This window comes from Procambarus clarkii, chromosome 24 (assembly GCF_040958095.1).
Source record: "Procambarus clarkii isolate CNS0578487 chromosome 24, FALCON_Pclarkii_2.0, whole genome shotgun sequence".
NCBI lineage: Eukaryota > Metazoa > Arthropoda > Malacostraca > Decapoda > Cambaridae > Procambarus > Procambarus clarkii.
In genome coordinates this window covers 5,563,041-5,578,450 of record NC_091173.1, presented here as the reverse complement: position 1 = coordinate 5,578,450, position 15,410 = coordinate 5,563,041, and the positions used below count along the sequence as shown (strand labels likewise).

Here is a 15,410-nt window from a genome sequence, read left to right as displayed (position 1 = left end):
CTTTGTGTGTCAGACATGTGCTTGCATCTTTTTATTACTGCATAATCCCTCAGTTCTAGTTAATAATTTTTTGTTCTGGGGGGAGCCCCTACGGCTCCCCGGAGCTATCCATGGCTGATATGGATACCCTAACTATTTTGCATCAGTCGATGTGGGTGGAGTTCTAGGCCTATCGGGGACCACGAGCCAGAACCTGGCCCCCTCAGAGAGGCATGGGGAGCAATGGCCCATAGAAATGCACATGTGATTTGGAGCATTCTATATCTGCCATCGACCGGGACAGGCACCCAGAAAGGTAAGCGCCACAAAACAAACCCCTATTCTGGTTAAACAACAAAAATCGACAAACGAGTGGACAGAACTCCCTCAGGAAAACGAACTAACAAGTATGACGTCACGCGAGCCGCGCCGCATGTCTGCGCAGCTTCCCCCTCCCCGGGAGGGGCAAGGGGTAGCCCCAGACCCCCGCGCCGGCAATCCCCGCCCCAGTTCCGAGGCTGGATATCAAAACCGTGAAAAAACCCCGCCGACTGGAAGGCGGGAGGGTGCCGGGGAGCCTCCGGGACTCACCCAGAAAATGGCGTTTCATTACATTCAACGCTGGTTTTCTTGGGGGAGCCCCTACGGCACCCCGGAGCTACCTCACCAAAGACTACCTAAAAAACAAAGGGACATACCCGGGAGGCGGTCAGAGAATCACTCCACAACACGAAGTCGAGACAACATCCCAAGGTATAGCATTCGCCAGAAAAAAGGGAGAACGGCCGCAGACGAAGAAAACCTATGATCACGACCATAGGAGCCAAAAACCACTGCGCCTGAGAAGAGCAAGAAGCTCTGCCACACGGCCCCCAGAGACTAATGCCAACACAAAAAGAAAACCGAAGCAAAGCAAACCTGACCCCAAGGAGCCACAACCACCAAGGAGAAGAAAAACAGGAGAGCACCCTGTCCAAAGACCAGGACGACACAGGCAGTGCATAAGCAGGCCGGAGGTGTAACAACGCACGATACAACCTGCGAAACGGCACAGAAGGAATATCGATACCGAAAGCTAGCAGCAGAAACCAAGGTGCCAGACCCAGGAACGGCCCCAAGTGCCTCTACATCCTCCGCAAGCCAATCCTATGACAGCCCCAGGAGGGAAAAGAAAACGCAGGACCAAAACGAAAATGCCACAAGTGTGCAAGACCACCTCCACAAGTGCAGCTGACAGGGAAGGAACTCGCATAAGAAGCCGCCCCGCACCAACATCCCGCAGAAGGGCAGGAGCGAAAAGACTCACGAGGAGGAGCAAAATCGCTCCCAGGAAAACTAGGAGCGCCGAGACAGTGTGAAGATAAGAGATATTCACAAAAGAACAAAAAGGCCAACACCCAGAAGCTGCCGGGAAGAGGACCCACAAGCCCTAGAAAGGACCGGAGGGAAGCTCAACCGAATGACGACAGACGCACCAGAAAACGGGAAGGAGCAAAACAATCCCGAACCTTCGAGAACAAAAAGAAGCAAACACAATGGACGAAGGCCCCAAAACCCCGTCGCACCCGAGACCAAAAGTCATGCAGAAACCCCAAGAAGAGGGGGACATGACGGAAGAAGGCCCGCCTCGGAGAAAAGGAGCGAAGATCGTAGAAAAGCACCTACCGACAGGACAGAAACAACGGGTACAACGGACAAGGAAACCAAGCCCAGGGAGGGGCCGACGCCCACAAAGCACATGCGGAGAGGGGGAACGGAAAACCCCACACCACAAAACTGCAAGTCCCCCCAGAGGGATAGAAACACCCCGGCGGGGACCAACGGGGCCTGAGGCCTCTCACGTGAGCCCCATCCCAGCCCCGGGAACCCACCCTGCAGGCCCCGGGGTCGAGCTGTCCCCTCAAAGCCCCAGCGTCAAGAAAACCCCAGGGCAGCCGTGAAAAACACGAAGGAAGGGAGCCCACTAGGCTCTGGAACTTGAACCGAAACCGGAGGATAGGCGAGGGACGAGACGAAGACCCCAAGCTCATCCCCAGCCAGCACAATGAGGCGAGGACAAGACAGTGAAACCAAGGAACATGAAAAACCAGGCCCGGCACAGCAAGACCAGCAAGGAAGGAGAGCCCCAGAGGGAGCACGGAAGGGCCGAACATAACGCCACAACCAACCCCGACATGCAGCTGCAGTACCAAAACCGCAGCAAGACGTCACCACACTCCCCGAGGAAGCGACAGAGAAGATAGATAAATCGTACACGAGTGGCACACAAGGGAACATAGGCGAAAACCGAGCACCCAACTGAGCCACAGGGACGGTAGAAGAAACGTGTGCAGTGTAACAGGCAATCAAAGGAACACATTAGGCAGCCCAACATGGGCTGACCCCATACACAGCCCCAAGAGCAGAGATGAGAGTGCCCAAGAAGCACAGAATCTGCCCGACAGGCAAACGACAGGGGAGAGGCGGAAACAAAGAGCCAGAACCCAACCTGCAAACACAAGGAGGCAAACACAAAACCTCCGACACAGGAAAACTTACTACCAAACAGGCACCCCCACCGTTGCACTGCGGAACAAGGTGGAGGCGGGGCCCCGAACTCAAGCAAGGTTAGACAAGCATAGGAGAGGGGCAGGAGGAGTACAAGCAGGAACCGCCTCGGAAGGGACAAGAGGCCACCTGCAGACACCCGTGAACCGAGGAAGGAATCAGGTGGAGAGAACAAGAGCTGCCCAGTATGGGCTAATAGCCCTGCAGTAGGCACCTCGAGTGATACGGTCTACGTTCTCAAGTACATATGTACACCCATTCCTACTCCCAAAAACAAAAACAGCATCAGGACGAAGGAGACGCCAAAACCGCACCAACTCACCTGCAGAACATAGGCCCTGAAGGGCCATGACGCAAGCGTTCGAGTCCGTATCCGCCGGAGGCGGCCAGTGCGCCCATGCTGGAGAGGAGGGGAGCAGCGAAGGAGGCTCCCCACCCTAGAACGCAGGGAAAAACCTCATGAATTCCACACAGCGGCACCCCAGAACACCCCCAAAGCAACGGGGCACGGATGGGATTAAGAAAAGAGCGAGAGGCGAAGCCCCCCCCCCGAGAGAATTGGAGCAGTACACCGCCCGGAACCAAAATAAACTCCCACGGTGCATGCGCAGGACGCGAAAGAAAGTAGCCCAACCAGGCGAGAAGTAGCCCAACCAGGCGAGAAGTAGCCCAACCAGGCACGAAGTAGCCCAACCAGGCGCGAAGTAGCCCAATCAGGCGCGAAGTAGCCCAACAATGCGAGAAGTAGCCCAACCGGCCACAAAGGAGCCCAAACGGCCACAAAGGAGCCCAAACGGCCACAAAGGAGCCCAAACGGCTACAAAGGAGCCCAAACGGCGACAAGGAGCCCAAACGGCGACAAGGAGCCCAAACGGCGACAAGGAGCCCAAACGGCGACAAGGAGCCCAAACGGCGACAAGGAGCCCAAACGGCGACAAGGAGCCCAAACTGCTACAAGGAGCCCAAACCGCTACAAGGAGCCCAACCTGTCCAGAACAGAAGGAACCAGTATGGAGGCAAACTCCGGGACACGCAGGAGGAAGCCGCAAAGGCCAACCGCACCGCAGGCGAAGAGATGCGGTTAGCCGAAAACCTCCTGAAGACGGAACTGAACCCGGGGAGGAGCAGAACCCAAGCCCAAATCGTATGCAGAGGGGGGAAAGAAAACCCCACTCCTCGTAACAGTAAGCCCTGCTCAGAAGGACGGAAATCCAGGCGGGGCGCAATGGAGCCCAAGGCCCCCAAGGCCGCTCCTCCCCAACCCCAGGAGCCTCTGCACCAGGCCCTGGGGCCGAGTCGACCTCCAAAGCCCCGGCCTCACAAGAAAAAGCCGGGGCAGCCGAGAGAGCTGAAAGAGAAGGGGGCCCACTGGTCAAAACCCCGGAACATCGGCCGGAGGAACAGACTCGAATGCCTCCGCAGCTACCCCGGACGGGGCAACCCCCGAAACTGCCCAAGTCTCAGAACCTCTAACCCCGCCCCGACCCCGAAGCCTGCAGATGCGTAGGGGCCGGAAGCAGGAGGGGGAAAAACAAGGGGGGCATGGAAGGAACCAAGGCCGAAGCGACCAAAACCACCCAAGTCTGGGTCCCTACACAAGCGGGGCAGCATCGGGGCGTCCGGGGAAGCGACAAACCAGAGCACGTTGCAACATCCTACCCTGCAACGTGCGAGCTGCCTGCACCCACGGGAATTCATCAGCAGACTGGGTGAATGGAGTCACGAACAAGCAACAAAGCTCGCGGGACTCAAGGGTCGAATGTGTCACCGACCCAACAGGCAGCATGACGGAGGCAAAAACAAGGAGAGTCACCCTGAGACAAAGGGACAGAGCAACCCTCAACTCGCACAAAGCGAGAGGGGACGCAAGGGTCTCCACTATCGGACCCGAGAGCCCCCGGGGGGTTTCCCAGGGCCCCTAGACTGGGTCTGCTAAGGGTTATCCCAGGCAGGGCACTGCTAACCGGCACCCCAAACTACCAAGCAAACTGCTAAAGCTGAACCCACGGGATGTGTCCACTCGCGAGGGCAAAGCAGGGGGTGCCACCACACAAACGAACCTAATATAAGGGGGGGGGGAAACACAAGGAAGACCCCCCTACCAGGCAAAAACAAAAATAAAAGAAAAAAAAACCACACAAGTGGACAACGTACCCAGAGGGAACAGAGCCGGCCGCTGTCATAGGTGAAAACTAGCTACGCAGTACTCTGTGCCCCACCAGTGCCATAACTACCATTTACCCCAAGGTAAACAAGGGAGTGAAACCCCCAAACCCTCGGGGCGGCCAAACGCCAAGCAGTGAAAAGCCAACAGAGGTAGACCCAAGGTGACTTGTGGAAGGCAACCCTAAGCCCCAAGGGCGGTACTTACAGGGCACTCAGGGAAGGTGACCCTAAGCACATGCAGCCCGAGTACCTGAGAATACTACTCCCAGCTCACACGACCACCGTAAGGGCAGCACTGGAAACAAGTCACAGCACTGAGACAAGACTGGAGCTGGAGCCACACGACCGTGCATGATCCCATCAGCCGAGGAACTGAGGCGGGGATTGCCGGCGCGGGGGTCTGGGGCTCCCCCTTCCCCCTCCCGGGGAGGGGGGAGCTGCACAGACATGCGGCGCGGCTCGCGTGACGTCATACTTGTTAGTTTGTTTTCCTGGGGGAGTTCTGTCCACTCGTTTGTCGATTTTTGTTGTTTAACCAGAATAGGGGTTTGTTTTGTGGAGCTTACCTTTCTGGGTGCCTGTCCCGGTCGATGGCAGATATAGAATGCTCCAAATCACATGTGCATTTCTATGGGCCATTGCTCCCCGTGCCTCTCTGAGGGGGCCAGGTTCTGGCTCGTGGTCCCCGGTAGGCCTAGAACTCCACCCACATCGACTGATGCAAAATAGTTAGGGTATCCATATCAGCCATGGATAGCTTCGGGGAGCCTCCGAGACTCGCCCAGAAAATGGCGTTTCATTACATTCAACGCTGGTTTTTTTAAATCGTCTAAAATCCATTCATAAAAATATTGGAATGAAACTTTCACAATGCTGAAGCCAATAAGTTGGAGATTTATTTAACATTTATAAGTAATTTTCACATAATTAAAATATTTTTAGAGTTCCCGACCCCTTAACCCTTAAACTGCACATGACGTATATATACGCCCTGAGTAACATGTCCCACCGTGCGCATGGCGTATATATACGCCCAAGGGTGCCAGGCCCAATTCAAATGGCCCGCGGCACCACGGGGCTCACAGTAGCTTCCTCAGGGCTCTTGTAAACAGACCCCATTTTTTTTAAAAATCGTGGGCAATATTCTCAGGTGTGAGAGGCACAGTACTGTTGGAGCAACCAAGGCTGGCTCACGCAGCATGAGCGACTCAGCTTGTGACCACAGCATCGCCGAAAAATGTCAAAATAAATATATAATTGCTATTATTTAGCGATGACAATATTACAGATGACCCATGACTGTGATATAAATAACCAGGGTCATGATAATAGCAGGATTGTTGTAATAATTAGTGCTGTGGGACGAGTGATGCTGAGAGACGGAGGGAGATAGCATCGTTTATTGACTGTGTGGACCACCTGTTATTGTCTGCATTCACCATACCAGCTCAGTGGTTCTCTATGGTAAACACAAATGTAGATACTTATATATAATGTGTGTGTATTAGTGTAATAACAGCAAAAGGATTATGCTGGGAGGAGCCATTTGGGTGACGGAGGTGACGTCGTCTGCATGATTTGTCTGGCTGTGCAGAGGGTGGCCACTATGCTCTTTGGGCACTCTACAAGCTTAGGTGTACAGTTACGGTGCATACAACATGTAGATACTTATATATAATATGTGTATATAGTGTAATAACACTGCAAACAGTATTGTTGGGGGAGAAAGTTTAGTGCGTGTGACCTTGAATAAGTGAGGGAGCCGCCAGCTGACTGTGTGTATAGCGACGATTCTTAGTGCCTGAACTAATTATATCAGCTTAGCTGTACAGTTGTGATGAACAAAACATATACATACTTATATATAAAGTCTGTATATAATGTCATAACACCACAAATGGTATTGTTGGGGGAGAAAGTTTAGTGCGTGTGGCCTAGAGTGAATGAGGCAGCCGCTAGCTGACTGTGTGTACAGCGACGGCTCTTAGTACCTAAACTAACTATATCTGCTTAGTTGTACACTTGTGGTGAACAAAACATGTAGTTTCTTATATATAACGTCTGTATATTGTGAATAAAATATAAAACAGGATGGTGGGAGGAAAAAGTGGGCGAGTGAAGCGTTGTTGAGGGAGTGGCAATGAGTGGTTGCTGGTGTGTGGCGGTAACTCCTCGTTGCTTTTCGACTCTCAATACCAACTTAGTGGTTCGTTATGGTGAACAAAACATGCAGATACTTATATATAACCTGTGTATAGAGTGTAATAGCAGCAAAACTATTTGTTTATTGTTTTATAAACATAATAAATGAATCACTAATATGCACATCATACTTTTGAGTATAGCAATTATTCACCACTTTTATTATATACATTGTTGGGGTTTATGTTCTCTCTCTACTCGGTGAGCAACCTTAACTGTACCTACTCCTGGCAAGGTCGCCAATGTTGGGGTTTACACTTACTCTTGCTCTTACTCTGGGTGAGCAACGGTATCTCAAGGTCACTCACCGTAGCCCTGCGGGTCTTCACTCTAATCCTCTCGGCGCCACTGCACGCCAGGAGAGTATCCCAGTCAATCCCAACCGGCCTTCTGATTGAGAAGGAGTGGGAACACACTTCTTGTTTACTTAACTGTTGTGTGGCCCGCCCCCAACAATAGGGCTTTACTATTAACCACAAGGTCGCCAACTGGTGTTTTCGGTGTCTAGTAACACCTCAGTGGACTGGTGGAATTAGTGGTAGCCTTGGCAAGGTCACACTCAAAAGATCAGGAATCCGGCAGGTACTTACTCTTATCACTCTTTGCTTTCCAGTATAATATAGCCACAAGATCAATGGAGGGGATGATATAAACACAAAAGTAATTTTGTATTTTACTTAAAATGCATGAAAGATGTCACAAGGTCAATCAATAAATAGATCAGCTGATCCTGGCTGTGGCCGGTAGTTCCCACGAATATTATGCACTCACTAAGTGGCAACACCTCCCCTCCTCGTCAATGTCAAGAACAGCTGATCGCCTGGCTCCGCGCGAAAGTTTATTGCTTGTTTTCTAGATTCACGCGCGCTGTTTCTTTAAGTTCTCCAATATTCCTAGCAACTCGCACACTCGATATTGTCAACAATAGAACGTATTACTTAGTTACACTATAATCGGGCTCAAACAGTCGTTTCTACAATCAATGCGACAATGACTCACTGTAATGGTTTTACTTGCCCTTCATTCAATGATATATTATGAAGTATTTAACACTGGAGTTTTCAGTACTTTCTCTCGTGGGCGATAACTCAATAATTCACTGTACTCACAAATGATTAATCACTGCATGAACATAGACATATATAATGTATACAAATCAGACATCAATAAATGGTAAATAAAATAGTTTCTGGGCACACAGCCTAACTTCCAAATACTGGCATAATATTATATATACTTTATCACTATATGTTCACATCTAAGTCTCTAGAAAGATATACAAAACACAGTAAATTTATCACTTGTTCCAGGTGCCTGTACACACCAATAATAAACATGAAAATTATAAGTACTCTTGATAGTACTATCCTGCACACTGGTGCTTTATTGTGACATGGGTGAGACTTGCTCACGACATATAAAATCCTCAGGCTAGATAATATAGCCGAATAATATAGCTAACTAAAGGGGAATGGGGAGGGAAACTAGAAACACCTACTTCAACCTATCCTCCGATGAGAGTTGAGTTGTAGCTCCTGGTCCTCGTGTCGGGAACGCCCCCACACACACGTCGTCGTGTCCTACCGGAACCACTCGTCGTCCCACCGTTTAGCGCGTCGTCTCCGTGCCTTCTTCCCTGCAGGTCCGTTCTCCTTCTCGACTTCTGGTAGGGTTGGAGTCGGTCTCCTGGCCGTCATCTTCTCCCAGCAACGGCTGCCGCCTACGTCTCAGCTGCAGTCGTCCGGAATCCCAAATAGTCCTCTTCTTCCTCTGCTACCCAGTGGCTCTGTCAGCCACTACGCCGTCACGACTGGGTGAACTGCTTCAGACGTTGCCTACGTCACTGCACAGACTTCACTTCTTCTTGCACAGTACCTGACTGGAGCACTTGTTGCTCAATAACCGTCGATTCCCTCTCTGGTTCAACACATGAACTAGGGAAGACCTCACAGAGTACTGGCAGACTTCAGGTGACGCGTAAATCCACGGGAGCGGGAACAACTGTCAAACTGACAAGACCAATCGTCGCACGTCCAACCTCCTTGACGTGTCGTGTCTGACTGCTGGCGCCAGCGCGGCGCGCTGCCCGGACCCCCTTCCTTCGTGACGTCACTTTCGCCACGGGAGGTTTTCATTGGCTCTCGGTGCCACATTGCTGTTGGTGACCAATCCGGTGCCACTGACGTCACACAGTTTTGGCGGGGAATCAGGAGAGCCAGCGCCATCTTGGCTTCCTAAAGGGCCTATACCACAGGCTAAAATATTACTGTTTCACAAATTTCTCGACTCTCCGAGAACACTCCACTCTCTCCCATATATCAAATTGATGCCTGCAATGTAGAGAATGCTTGGGAAAAGCGGACATGACTCTTACTGCAGGCGTGGGAGAAATATAAGGGGGGGAACACCGTCACTCTCATGGAAACTACTGGAGGGTCTTTCTACACATGGAAAATACTGGAGGGTCAGGTCCCAAATCTACACAGTAAAATAACAACGTACTGGAGTGAACGATATGGAAGAAAATGCAAGATTGAACCAGTGAAGAGCAGAGGTGCCATAGGCACAATCAGAGAGCACTGTATAAACATCAGGGGTCCGCGGTTGTTCAACGTCCTCCCAGCGAGCATAAGAAATATTGCCGGAACAACCGTGGACATCTTCAAGAGAAAACTGGACGGTTTTCTAAGAGAAGTTCCGGATCAGCCGGGCTGTGGTGGGTACGTGGCCCTGCGGGCCGCTCCAAGCAACAGCCTGGTGGACCAAACTCTCACAAGTCGAGCCTGGCCTCGGGCCGGGCTTGGGGAGTAGAAGAACTCCCAGAACCCCATCAACCAGGTATCAACCAGGTATGTCACAACATATATTACAATACACACTATTGAATAATATTACTGCAAAAAAACTAAGAAAAAATCAATCGGAGACATGGAAATACTTACGTGATAATATCTTTGTGGCAACTCCCATCTGTCAGCTCGGGTGACGCTGACCGGCTCTGACGACCGCTCTGTCAACGCCCACTTTTTGCCAGACTTCCTCGGTCAATTGCGTCCAAAATGTCGCCTACGATTTTTTTTTATTTTTCCCGTGCTCAGGGGACACAAATTAACACTTTCGTGCACCCCGCACGCCACCCCTCGACAGGGCGATATGGGCCCCAGCGTGTTACGGAAGCGCGCGTCAATTCCGAAAAGTGTATACTCTCTTCAACTTTTGTCACCTCAATTTTCGTTCTACGAGATTAAATTTGGTATCATTGTGTTCGCAATAAAATTCTCTACAGCACTAAATGCATATAAACTCCAAAAGCCCGGCTAATTACCCGCAGCAAGCAGAGAAAGTGCGAACGAGTTACCCGGGAGCGCACAAACGCGATAAAATGTTTTCACTATTTTCACTCTGGTCACCTCAATTTTCGTCCTAGGTCTTTCATTTTGGTCTCAATGGGTTTGTAATAGAATTCTCTAGAGGAATATTAGCATATAAAATAAAAAACCTGGTCACGCTCCAACCGCCGACGAGTTGAAGATGGGCCACGCGTTAGCCGTGAGTGAGCGCTCAGACGCCTTCCTGCTACACTCCCAATTCCCGCCCACATATGTTTAGTATTATTTCCTGGTGGTAATCTCAATTTTCGTGTTATTGCACTCATTTAGGTATGAAAATGTTCCTAATAGAATTCTTCAGATGGATATGTGCATATAAGGGCCAATTGAAGAACAACATTGCCTGTACAATACGGGAAAGTATGAAAAAAATAAATAAATAAATAATAAAAAAATTTGCACTTGCCACCTCAGTGTTGTGTGTTGAACATGACATGGGTTGAACATTTGTTTTATCCACTCCACCTGCTCCTGGAAAACGTTTCCTGCAGGGTCAACCCATGTTTTGTATAGGTGGAGTGGATGGTGGGAGTTAGTCTCACATGCTTGTACTTCTCCTGTACACTACTCAGCTTCTGCTTTTCACGCCTTTCTTTCGCAATTTTCTTCCTGGAAGGGCCTTGTTCATGATCACTATCCATCGTGGAGTAAGCGTAGATAGTTTCTGAAGCTGCAGTAAGAAATATAGCCACGGAAAATAGCCGAAATGTTCACACGTTTAAGACGCGAGGGGAGGCGACACCGGTCACAATAGTGGAGCGAAAACAATGGGCCGAAGGCGTGTGCCGCGCCGCCTGCAGGCCACTAGGCGCAACAAAGAAAATGGGAAGACATCGGCGCGCATTTTAAAACCAGTCCCAAAAAAATCAGATAAAAACCTGATTTTTGGCGAATTTTTAAAGTGGATGACGCAATGCTGCGTTATCCCCGGCATTACCGCCAGTAAACGGATGACGCAATGCTGCGTCATCCCCGAGCGAAAGTGTTAACATGTTTAAAAGACAAAATTTTTTTTTTTATTTTTTTTTTTCTTGCGCACAGGGGTGTAAATGTTCTCAGGACCCCTGAGCAGTGGAAGGGTTAAACTGCACGAAACGTCATGTGATGTGTGACATTGAGCTCCGTTTTTTTAAATTTTCTGAAATTTTCAAATTTTTTGTGCATAATCTATTAGGCTAATGCTCCAACTTTGTCTAAATGATACCAGTGTAATTTGAAAAACATGAAAATAAAAAATAAATTTAAAATTGAATATTGAAAACTTCTGATTTTGAAATCGGCTGCAAAAATATAAAGTATCACCAACTGTTCATCTGGTGTTGTTATGCTCTCAGGTTAACTTATCATCTTCATTTTCATATATTTAGAATATAGGTTTTCAGTATAGTTTACTGTAAAAAAAAATTGTCTATGGCATTTGAAATATGCGCAAATTTAGACAACAATAATTTATAATTCCAAACGTTTAGAGTTTATGAAAAATCCATTCTACAGGGATTGTAGAACAGTCATCTGTGCACACTATATGTAAAAATGGTAAGAATCGGTCAGAAACTAGATTTTTGGATACTGAAGCAAGTTGAAATTCTAGTTATAGATATACAGTAATTGAAGTTAAAGTTATCGACAGTGAGTAAGGCAGTTCGAATTCATGAATTTATTTATATGTTGTAATAAACTTTGTTTGGCATTCGTACTCGAATATGTGAAAGTTGTAGGTCAATGTGTGTTGAAATGAAATCAAGAAAAATAACCCTCCAAAAAAAACAATATATAGGGATAATTATAATAATTATAATATAATGATTTAGGGGATACTTTTAGGGTAGACTTTATATAAGAGAAACATACCTAAACTGGTCCCTAATCATCTAAACAACCTAAAGAGACAAAGAAAATAGTTTAAAATCTGTGAAAAAAATCTGCCAAAAAAATTAAAAGTCCCAAGTTCTCCAATTTGTGACTGATTTATTTGTTGACCAATTTCATTCTTTCTTCACATAGTCAGGGACATGTATGCACTCTCCAGGATGTAAAGGTTTCAACAAAATCAGATAATAAACAAAGATGAAAAAAATAAAAACTTAACCAAAAAAAAATCGCCCCCAATTTTTTTTGACATTGATGAAAATAACAGATATTAACATTGGGCAATATATTTATATGATACATAACAAAATAGAGCATAATAACATACTCATTATTATCTGTGTTGTTATGTATTACTCAGCAATGCTATAAAGGCACCAGCTGTATATCCACTTTGTGGACACTTCTTACTACTATTCTTCTTCTTTGTGCATCAGACAGGTGCTTGCATCTCTTTATTACTGCATAATCCCTCGGTTCCAGTTAATAGCAGCTGTTCTTCTTATCATCAACATGTTCTTTTTAAAAAATTTGTCTAAAATCAATTTCTAAAAATATTTTGATGAAAGTTTCATTTCGCTGAAGCCAATAAATTGAAGATTTGTTTAACATTTTTAAGTAATTTTTACATAATTGAAATATTTTTTGCTTCCCTGCCCCTTTTACTGAGCAGTTTTAAGGGTTAAATAAGTTACATCTCACAAATGCCTCCTAAAGGCATTTTTGGTTGCAATGTATCCCTCACTCTTAACAAATCAAATTTACACTATTTAATAATTGGATGAGAATGGATTTTATATTTAAATTAAATAAAATTCTGCAGTATAGGAAGGATAAATTTCAAAGTTCAGTTTCTCAAAACCTCGCTAATTGTTTTTGTATAAAAAATAATTAGGTAATTACTGACCTTTAGGCAGTAATTACCTAAGTGTAGTTACAGGATGAGAGCTACTCGTGGTGTCTCGTCTCCCCAGCATTCTGTCATATAATGCACAGTAGTCACACAAATGTGCTCAAGGCACACTGGCTTGATCTTCTCTAGCAAATTTAACTTTTGAATGCTACTCATATTTATATGTAAACACTCAAGTACAGTATATCTACTGTATTTAAAAGTTATAATCTTGCACTCTAAATCTGTACTAATTTGAGAAAAGACTGTTTTATTCCACTCTAAGCCATTATAAATAAACAACGGTCCTACGTGAAGTAAAGTGTGATTGTGTGCGTCTCTAAACTATTTTAGTGTACATTTGTTACAGCTATGATATACACATTAATTTTTGTATTATTGCCTGAATCATAGGTTGGGTGCACAATCAGGTTAAACATAGTTTTGTCTGTTATTCTGATCTAATAACCATATCTTGTCTTCTCATCAGAGGTTAAATGATGATGATCAAGCTCGTAGTATTGAAAGGGAGGAAGACAGTGATGGAGAAACGGTGCCTTGTCCTCTTTGTCTGAAAACATTTCCACGTGAACAAATTGAGGTAAATATTGCTCTCAAAGTTTATCCAGGATTACTCCCCAAACGTACACAGTACCGTGACCACCGCACCATTGATCGTCCATAAGGATTGGTCAGTCCTGGTGCTTACTAACTAAGATCCACTACTGACCAATCCCCGAAGACTTGCACGGATTCATTTGGGTATTGTTTTTCATCATATTCTGGCACTTGCATGGGCCAGAATTGAAGCTAAAAAACAAATTTAAATATTCCTAGGCCAAGTATAGCACACACATGTACTATATTAGACCTCAGATATTGTGTACAGTACTAAGTCTAGGTAGGTTACGTTTAGTTTGTTTTTGCAACAATAAATAGAAAATCTTTTCCAGTTTGTCCAAATTCAATAGTACCAATTTCTACTTTTCTAATTGTGTTATACTGTACGGCTGTACATGTACTAAGGTCCTCATCGTTACTATAAGTACTACCAAAACAGGAGGGTGGGCTGCCATATCATAGGTTAAAATTAATGATTCTCTTAGTGAAATGAGCCCATTGAGCATGGGGAAATAGGAGTCTGTCAGGCTAGACGAGCTGGTTGTAGTCACAATGTCAGACTAGACAGATTAACATGCTAGACAAACTGTCAGGGTAGACAGGCAGTCTAGTTAAGATAGGGTTAGACAAATTTGGTGTAGTCACAATGTCAGACTAGACAGATTAACATGCTAGATATGCTGTCAGGGTAGACAAACAAACTAGTCAAGCCTGGGCTCTGGCCGGGCTGTAGGAGTACAAGAACTTACACACCCATATCAAGCAGGTATTAAACAAATAAAACTGTCAGGCTAAACATGCTGTTACACTATACAAACTGTCAGGCTATATGAACTATCAGGCTAGACCTACTGTCAGACTAGACGAGCTGTCAGGCTAGACAAACTGTCAGACTAAACATGCTGTTACACTATACAAGCTGTCAGGCTAGACATGCTGTTGGCTAGACTAGCTGTCAGACTAGACATGCTGTCAGGCTAGATGAGCTAGACAAACTGTCAGACTAAACATGCTGTTACACTATACAAATTGTCAGGCTAGACATGCTGTCAGGCTAGACATGCTGTAGGCTAGACAAGCTGTCAGGCTAGACATGCTGTCAGGCTAGACATGCTGTAGGCTAGACAAGCTGTCAGGCATACAAGCTGTCAGGCTAGACATGTTGTAGGCTAGACAAGCTGTCAGGCTAGACATGCTGTCAGGCTAGACATGCTGTCAGGCTAGACATGCTGTCAGGCTAGACATGCTGTCAGGCTAGACAAGCTGTCACGCTAGACAAGCTGTCAGGCTAGACATGCTGTCAGGCTAGACATGCTGTCAGGCTAGACATGCTGTAGGCTAGACAAGCTGTCAGGCTAGACATGCTGTCAGGCTAGACATGCTGTCAGGCTAGACAAGCTGTCAGGCTAGACAAGCTGTCAGGCTAGACATGCTGTCAGGCTAGACATGCTGTAGGCTAGACAAGCTGTCAGGCTAGACATGCTGTCAGGCTAGACATGCTGTCAGGCTAGACAAACTGTCAGGCTAGACAAGCTGTCAGGCTAGACATGCTGTAGGCTAGACAAGCTGTCAGGCTAGACAAGCTGTGAGGCTAGACAAGCTGTCAGGCTAGACATGCTGTAGGCTAGACATGCTGTCAGGTGAGACATGCTGTCAGGCTAGACAAGCTGTCAGGTGAGACATGCTATCAGGCTAGACAAGCTGTCAGGCTAGACAAGCTGTCAGGCTAGACATGCTGTCAGGCT

At 46.9% G+C, this 15,410-nt stretch overlaps 1 protein-coding gene across 7 annotated transcripts in view; it reads left to right on the top strand.

Annotated features, from left to right (window-relative positions):
• Positions 1-15,410, top strand: part of LOC123761783 (uncharacterized) — a 235,395-nt gene that overhangs the window by 65,940 nt on the left and 154,045 nt on the right. For 6 of the 7 annotated variants that reach the window (XM_069330505.1, XM_069330506.1, XM_069330504.1 and 3 more), the window contains exon 5: positions 13,535-13,645. The exons of the other annotated variant lie outside the window; for it this stretch is intronic. In XM_069330505.1, coding sequence (XP_069186606.1) covers positions 13,535-13,645 — 111 coding nt within the window. The remainder of the gene's footprint in view (positions 1-13,534; positions 13,646-15,410) is intronic. 7 annotated transcript variants of the gene reach the window in all.